At 43.0% G+C, this 9,189-nt stretch overlaps 1 protein-coding gene across 1 annotated transcript; it reads right to left on the bottom strand.

Moving 5' to 3' along the window:
• Positions 1–1,676: 1,676 nt before the first annotated feature.
• On the bottom strand, positions 1,677–4,680 carry LOC147639729 (uncharacterized). Its single transcript, XM_086773277.1, has one exon. The coding sequence runs from the start codon at positions 4,017–4,019 to the stop codon at positions 2,235–2,237; it is 1,785 nt and encodes a 594-aa protein (XP_086629403.1). The 5' UTR covers positions 4,020–4,680; the 3' UTR covers positions 1,677–2,234.
• Between the last annotated feature and the right edge of the window lie 4,509 nt (positions 4,681–9,189).

The following is a 9,189-nucleotide window of genomic DNA, read 5'->3' as shown; positions in this document are numbered from 1 at the left end:
CTAGGATTAGTCATCCTATGCTAAAAGAATAATTTTCATTACATTCGTGGAAAACTATTTTGTAGTATTTATGCATAAATAACTAATTAGAGAAATGAGAAATTTTTGGTATTTTTATTTTTATGCAAAAAGAGGAATTCCCATCATAATGGAGATCCATGTAATTAAATGAAAAAAGAGAAATTTTGGTATATTAAAATAATGAATATTTTATTTAAAGAGAAATTTTAGATAAATTTATTTTGTGATTAATAGGAATACGCTTAGAACTCGAATAGTTAAACAATAACCTGAGACTTCTCAAATGAATAGATCAACGACGGCTGTGCTTGATTCAATCAGGAAAAAAGCGTTGATTCCTTCAAGATAAGTTTGTGATAGTTTTCCTTCTATCTGGTTTAATCAGATGAAGGTTACTTTAGTATCTTGACGTCGTTAGAAAAATTCAAAATGGTAGAATCGTCCCCGTTTACCGAGCATGAAAAATTTTTCTGGTTTCGGTGTTTGGAATGACCACCAGCTTAGTCTCGTGTGCCCAGACATTCGAGAGCGAGGCCCCGAGTGGAAAACCCTGCCCCGCGCATGAAGGAGCTGCTTCCGCTACCAACTACCGCGAATCCGGCGTGCGAGGGGGCAATGGGATCTCACATTCAATGCCTGAAAAACTCCAAATGAATTGGAAATTTAGCCTAGCGTGGAATCTGTGCCTAAGTGCACTTGCACTTGAAATTTCACTTGGCCACTCAACCCCTTTGAAAAAGTAGGGGTTGAGCTCACAATCACAAGATTACTTTCAGACGTTTGTGTCTTTAACTACCATGAAACTAGAAACGAGCACCGTGGAAACTCGCCCTATGTAGATGGTGGTGAGTGGTGTGTGTGCACTCACTTCAAATTCCCCTAAAAAGAAATAATAATAAAATGTTATCACTCTATGACTCTCGAGCGGGTACTCATCAAAATTATCAAAACACTTCTGATATCAAGTCAAGAACACAATGTCACTGGCTCAGAAACACCCACCCACCTACCCAACCACCCAACGTAAGCACGTTCCATCCAACAGAAACCCACACGCCGTATATAAATTCGTGTAATACAAACGCGCGCCACGCTTCCTTTTGTCGTTTGCCACTTACGTTACATGAACCTGCATTTATACGATCCCGAAAACATGGCTGGTATACTGTGTATTCTACTTCTAATTATGTAGCGTAGCATCCTACCGGTTCAGGACCCTCTGGATTCAGCAGCAGCGCAAACGCTTGCTCCTTACGCTTTGTTGTTTTCCGAAAAGTTTTCTTACGATGGTTACGTCTCAAAAACAAGCTTACTACTGTTTATTATTAATCTGTCGCCGTGCTGTTGTTATATTTAAGCATTAATGAGTTATAGGTAACTACAGATCTAATGCACTCAAGTTCTCAACCAGCAGTGAGCACACGACTGAAGTAAGATAGCAACAAATTAAGCAACTGAGAGCCATTAATGATAACACCATTCGCTGCGATTTACTCTTATCAAAGGTGTGGCAAGTGACTCATGTAATAGATCGTGGTGACTCTGGACCAAACAAGTAGCAACTAAGTAGAGAAGGTGTTTACCCAAGCTCTAATGTCTGCAAGATATTGAGCATAAGAGAAGATCACTGATCTGCTCATGAGATAAAAAGATAATTTTGACAATCTGCAGGACATTTTATTTCATGTTGTCATTTAAGTGGATCAGGGCAGCAACAAAGAATAAGCTATAAAAATCATTATGGGTTACCCACAGTATTATGCTGAAGTCGAACCTAGATGATCAATTGGTTACTGGTACATCCAGCGAGCTGATGATGGAGTAGGAAGCCGTCCAAGGGCGCATTGAGACGCCGGGCCGGCTAATATTGGCTGCTGTTGTTGAAGGAGGTCTAATGATCATACACAGTAATAGTACATGTATACACATAAGTGATAATAAGATTGCTGTGTATTGATGATCCTGTATGTATTGTAAGCTAATCTGAGCTAGCCGCAATGATAACCAGCATAAAAGGGCCTACGGGGCTGTCATGGGGAAGCTTAGGGTTAATTAAGGAACTAGGTTTGAGGAATTAATCAAAGGAGGTGGCGCTACAAGGATTAGAGAATCAATTAAAGTATTACTATGGTAGGGTTTAAGACTGGAGGATTACAGCGTTGGAGAATTCATAGAAAAAATTAACAGTGTTAGATAAGAGTGACATCCAAGTCTCACTGGGGGCTGGAGGGGTCGTCCGAAGTGTCTGGATGGGAGGGCGCGTGGTGGTGCTGGTGGTGGTCGGGCGGGCGAGTGCCGCCACCGCCGGGGGGCATCGAGCTCAACGCGGCCAGCATACCCAAGTGTGGACCTGGCTGCTGATGTTCGGAACCTAGCCCGGGCAGTAGCATTGACCCCATCTGCATGTGCCCATACTGACTCCCCGCTGCTTGCATGTCCAAGCCCATCCCTCCTGATAGGTTGAACCTGGGCATCAATCCTAACGGCACCATCGAGTTCGCCGCCGCTGACGACACGCCACCGCCGCCGCCTAAATGTATCGATGTGCCTGGTGGCGCTGCCATCCTATACATTGTCCCACTCGGCGCCTGCGATGGGAATGTCCAGGTTTGTTCCGAGGGCGCTGCCATTATGCTAGGGTTCGATGCGCCCGCCGCTGCGCTCATGGGTAGCATCCAGAAGGCTGGCCCGCTGCCCGGTGTGACCGCCCACATTGCGGGCGCAGGCATCAGGCCCGCTGCTGACGTGTGCGACCCTCCTACACCCCGCCTTAGCGCCGCCGCTGCAGCCGCCCGTTGCTGCTGCTCATAATCTTCTTTTATCCTCATCCGTTTTCTTTCCGCTGGATCGACCCCCATGGCTGCCTGCATCTCCTCCGCCGCGGCAGCCTCCCCCATCAGACCCTCATGCTGGAAGCCGCCCATCATATCATGGCCGCCGCTTAATGCTAACCTTCTCTCCTCTGTCTCCCATTCTCCTCTGCGCACCGCCTGCTCCAGCTGCGCCGCTGCCGCTGCTTCTCGGCCGCCCATCTCCGCCTCCCTCTGCCCTAGCCCAGCCAAGCCAAGGCTCCCATGAAATACTGCTGGCCCTTTCTGCAGCGGAGCCGACACACTGGCGGCCGAAGAACGCTGCGACCCTCCGCTTGTCTGAAAGGAAGCGGGCACTGTCCCCGTGCCCGTGGCGGCGATGATCGCCGGTTCCGCATGCCGCAGCAACCACTCTATGGTCTCTCCGTCCGATTTATGGCCCAATTCTCTGGTCAACTGAAAGATTCTCGCCGCACAAGTGGCCGGCATGCGGATGCGCCTCCCACGTCCGTCCACTTTAGTGTGCCGATCCTTGGTCGACGATCGTTTGGGTGGCGGCTTCCTCACTGCGATCTGCTGTCCTTCTGGCGGAGCTCCAGCAACGAGCTGTCCTTCGTGCTGGGCGCTAGGACCTCCAGCAGCTGTGGCTACCGTCAAGGCAGTGCCCAGTTCTTCCGATGAATATTTCTGGCCGAGTCCTGCCGTAACTTGTGAGCTGCCCATCGCAGCCCCGCCGCCCATAGCTGCCATAGCTTGTGCGAGAGAGGCGCCGGCCATGTGATGCTGGAAGCCAAGCACGCCTCTTGTACCACCAGGGTCTGTCGCAAACTGCACAAGCTGCAGCGGCAGACTTCTGTCGGGACTCCCTCCGGCACCAGAATCTCTTTCCGACTGATCCTGGCCATGATCACCAGAATCCATGTTAAACCCAAAATGCGCCAAGACGGTTGCAATCAAAGTGCGCCCCCGACATTCAGCTGCTGTCGGATACAAGAGAAATGATAATTGAGGGGTATTACACTGTTGAGAGCTTAGGTTAATGAAGCCAAGTGAAGGTGCTAGGGCGAGCTGAAACACTAGAGAAATTATCACAAGGAGGTCCTTCCGATCAGGGTCCCAAATCTGGGTGCCATAGCGCAACTGCGACGGCAAGCAGATGAGTGTGCGGTCTTGCAACCTCACACCCATCACCCACGAGCGTCATGCAGCCTGTGCTGGGGTGATCTCCCACTGTTGTTTCAAATACGCAGTGAGGGGCGGGGGGGGGGGGGGGAAATGTTTTGCTGTGAATGCTGTCTGGCTGGGCGCGAACACCAATCGATCAGAAGTTCAGAACCTCTCTGGGTTGAGTTAGAAAAAGCAGCTAAAAGCAGCAGGCAAGGTACATGCGGTGGGTGGAAGCAATGAATATGTGCAAAGGTAAGTAGGAAGAATCGACAAATGTGGATCCAATTTAAGAGAAAGAGAGAGATGATGGAGCTGCTGCAGTAGGAGTGCAACAAAGATTTTATGCTCAATTGATGAAGACTTATGAAGAAAGCTTTGAATTTGCATTCTATCTAGGGAGGGACTGCTGCATAACCTAATGGGACACACGATGCACGTTCAAGGCAGAGAAGAAAAGCATCCATAATAAGGAAGAAGCACATGGCTATGGCTTTTTTTTTTGGCCTGCAAACTTCAAAGGGCAATTTGCACTGGAGAAGAGAGAGAGAGAGAGAGAGAGAGAGAGAGAGAGATGGCTAAACCAGGAGAGAGGATATTGGCTAAACCAGAAGCTTAACCCCACATATTGTGTTTTCAAGACCATAGACTAGGTCGTCACTATGGCGGACATGAATACTGAATTAAATTGAATGTATCGCAGACCGGCTGGCAGACAAAAGAATCAAACAAACTGCGTATGCAGCACCGTCTGACGGGCCCATTCACACTCGCCTTCTTCACCTCACCCGTCGCTTTACACCTATTGTCTGCAGTGCCCACCCGCACGAGTGTACACGTATTCGTATATTTCTACGTAGTCGTAGTAGGCTCAAAGCGTATATGTATTCCACGGAGATCTAGGGCCCTCCACGTGGCGAATTCTAGCTCTCACTTATCCTCGGTATTGTATGATGGTTGTAGGTATGTACAAGCCGGCATCCCCTTACTACCTTTAGGTGTAACACACACTCTTTTTCCATTCACCCAAACTATTTGGCACCCACCTCGCTCATCATTTAGGCGGCCCCCTTCCCCCTTTCCCTCAACCTTATTCTTTTAAATCTCAAATCTCCTTTCTTCTAAAGTGTGTGTTGCCCACATGGAGGCAACTCGCCCTTTCCAATCAATCTCCATATTTCCACACTATCACCGCACTTCACCCTTCAATCTTGTGTGGTAGGAGCCCTATGTTTTCACAATCGATAAGTAGGACACACGCAACACCTAAATTCATCCACAACGTAAGGCTTCAAGCAAAAGCTTCCCCACTTCATCATTATCCCCACTAGTGAGGTCTTGTGCTTCGGCCCACCGGCTAGAAGAATACTCTTATGATATAACCCATGCAAACGTAATATGCCGATCAAACATCTCATCTCATTAGGTCATTGTGGAGCCAAAATTGAGACGTGATCCTAGTGTTAAATGGATATTATACTAAAAACACAACGAATATAAAGTGCTATGTTGGTTATTCCCTAACAATAATCCCACTAACTCGGTATGAAAGCAACATGAAGAACTTTGACTCTCTAGGCTCTCTATAGATAGAGCCATGTTGATCACTCAGGTTTGGGGGACATCCACCACTAAAGGGGTATGGTTGCTCAAGATAAGTGGATTATATCCATAATTCCTCTAAACACACAAAGATGGTGCTATTTGTTTGCACCAACACATGCAGTAGATCTTTGTCTAAAAAAGGCGATATTATTGCCTTTGAGCATCCTACTGAAGTTGTATGTACCACTTATACCTAAAAAGATTTGTCTCCTTACTATTCCAATATTGTATGTATGTGTGCATGCACACCTAAAAAGAGTTGTCTCCTTATTATTCTAATTGTGTATGTGTTTGCGAATGCACATGAGTGGGCACATGCATGCATGCATGAGGGAAGAGGGGGGCACGTGCTTGAATGCATGTGTGCTATGGTGTGGGTGTGTGCATGCATGCACACATGCACACGCGCGTGGTGTGTGTATGCATTCATGCACACGTGCATGCTAGTGTAGTAGTAGTTCACATATCGTGCTCCTAATCAAGAGAACCCAAGTTCAAGTCTCATTATGTGCACTTTCATGCCATCATATGGTTCATAAGGGTATGATTTAAAAGGACTCTTGTCATCTCTCTCTCTCTTCCCCTCCCACCTATAAGCTAAGGTGCATAGAAAGGTTGGTGATATTTTGATGTCTTTACAAATATCTTACATTAGGTGGTTGATATGCTCATGCAAATGTGTTTTTTTAATGGGAGGTGTTTTTACTTTATGGGAGGTTTGTTTAATGGGAGGTGGTTGATATGCTCATGCAAATGTGTTTGTTTAATGGGAGGTGTTTTTACTTTATAGTCATCATGACTTCTCTTTTCAAGGTATAGGGATGTTTGTTTAAATAAAACATAATCAAACATCAATTATTTGCCCTCTTGCTCATTTTCAAGTTGAGCATAACCCTTGATTCTTCATGTTCATGATTTGGAAAGTATCTTTGTGTAATTTATGGCATTATGCTCAAAGGTTTTATGGCATCACGGTGAGGAAAGTCACTAGTAGAGTTCAGTAGGCTATCCCCTTGGCATGGAAGGAGTGCAGACTTAGTGCATGTATTTGTGAATTATCAACAAGTACAATTAGATATCAACTTACCATTCTTATATGCAAAAAAATAAAGAATTACTAACATAAATGTATGATTCTTTCTTGAATGTTGAAAACTCAAAATCTAGCTGCCATTGAAAAGCTTAGCAAGTGCTTTTATTTATAGTTTGCATAGATAATGACTATTGAACATTTGTTCATATGTAAGCATAAAGTTACACCTCACTTAAGGAAATATATTTTTTGTGTTATAGATATTTCTTGCTCATTTTAGAGGTACTTCAAAAAGTTAAAATGCTACCATTTAAAGTGTAAAGTTTTGGCCAATTAAAGTTTGCCCAAATCTATTCATTTTGGGTGAACTAAGAAGTAAAATGATCAAGAATACTTTGCACATAAGGTAAGAACTTTTGAGATTATATTCATTCAAGATTTATAGAATTCCATGCTTGTGTATGCTAAAGAAAGGTTATCACCAACATAGGATGAAAGATAGTTACAATAGCATGAAGTGTCACAAGAGGATTGCCTTTTGAGTGCATCTCACCTATGGAGTTGGCACAACTAGTAGGGATTACTCCAAAGATAACACATTGAAAGTCATTCTTGAACTCACACTTCTAGTGTCTTTTGCATACCTTAAGAATCTATTAAAACATACTTGGAGGTTAAGTTGACTATTACATAATCTCCCATTAGGGAAAATTCGGGCTCTAAATGGGCCCTTTAAGGGCTTTCTCTCTCCTCTTGGAATCTCAAAAAGTGCAAAAATGATATTATTATATTGGGTTTCTCTCTCTTCTTTTCGAATATAAATTCACCTTTTTTCATATATTTCTAAAGAGATGCAATGCTTATTTTTTTTAATGTGCTTATATTCTACGTAACTTCAACCATTGCGCGAGTGAAACTTCATAAATGTGAAAAGCTAGTACTCTATAAAGTAAGAAAACAAGTATGAGAATATTTTTGACATATGTAACTATGCAACTATATTTCTGACATAAGTACAACATGGAATTAGAAGATGTTGAATTGGAAATAGTGGCATTTTTTAAAAGAACAAACTTAGAATTTCGAGAAGTTTTTTTTTTCAGTACAATTAAACACGCTTAAGTTCTATTCTAGTGCATTTTCATGAAGTTATGGTGGTTGTCATTAGGCGAGTTTTCCTCATTCAATAGCCACTCTTCTCCATTTGAATTTCCTTCCATTCAAGTCTTCAATCTCTCAAGGAAGCCTCTAAGCTTTCTCCTCTTTCCTCACAAACTATTTATGCATGGACAATAATGAAGATAGATTTGATTTTCTGGTGCCTTCAAGTGGAACCAAAAAGTCATATTTACCTTCATTGATTTTCTGTACCCGATTATTTTACTACCAGGAAGTGTTATTGCATCAAGAAGTGTTGCTATAGTGCTCCATGGAGGTATGGATATGTTTAGAAGGTATTAATTTTTATGTTATTTGAAATGCAAGTGTCTAAAATTAATGATAATGTTTTGCTGCACCGTATATTTTTACAAAGAACGGAGTTAATTATAATTTCAGTATTGTTTTATGGTCTGTAGAACATAAAAAACAATTCTAAGAAGCGATTTATACATGTGGACCTAGATGATGAGTATGCTTCTCTCTATAAGAGAACAGAGGCTTCTAAGATCAACCCTTATGTAATGCAACACACCAAGGAATTCGGGAGAAAGCATGTTGATATATGGGTGGAAGGATCAATTTACCATCTGATCCCTCGACCTAACAACCACCTAAATTTTTAGGCCTAACTTCTTTGATCAAATATTTTTGTGAGGGAAATGCTGGCTTGCTTGGTCACATAACAAGGCTTGCTAGTCAGGTGCAAAGCGTTTTGGATATCATCACAAAGGATACTGATGATGAAGGAAGCTCAGATCAAGCAGTTAAATGCTCAACTATCTAACAAGGAGAATGAATACGATGAGTTGGTAAAAGTTGTTCATGCTTATAGCTTTTGCGAAACCTTAAATTGGAACAAAAAGTAAAGGATCTAGAGGCCAAGAACAACAAATTAGAAGGGGTATTAGAGAAGATAGTCAAACATGGGCCCACTTCTAATTTGCATGCACATGAACGGGTAAGAGAACAAAGACCACTTACTGCATTGTAAAAAAATAGTGGAAACTACAAATACCATATACATGCCGAGTCTGATAAGTTGGAGAACCTTAAACAAGACAATGGGGAACTCTCACAAGTCTTGTCAAGACAGATGGTGAAGTCTACACTTTATTATTCAACATTCAAAACAATTAGTGATGATCTCGTGCATGCACAATTGCAAGATGTGAAGAATGCATTTACTGACTGAAGCTCAAGGTATTTTTGACGAAGTTGGTTTAAGTAGAGAATTCTATGCAATGATCTACATACAAATGGAAGTAGGTTTTAAGCCGTTTTGCAAAACAAAATTGTAACTCCACTACCGTACCCTTTTAGTGTTAGATAAGCAAGGCAACAATTGAATAACAATGTCCTTGAACCTCCCTTAAACTCATTGGTGAGCCTAAACAC

The sequence above is a fragment of the Cibotium barometz genome, chromosome 3 (assembly GCF_041138505.1).
Source record: "Cibotium barometz isolate CiBa-2024 chromosome 3, ASM4113850v1, whole genome shotgun sequence".
Taxonomy (NCBI): domain Eukaryota; kingdom Viridiplantae; phylum Streptophyta; class Polypodiopsida; order Cyatheales; family Cibotiaceae; genus Cibotium; species Cibotium barometz.
This window is presented reverse-complemented; position numbering and strand designations above follow the sequence as displayed.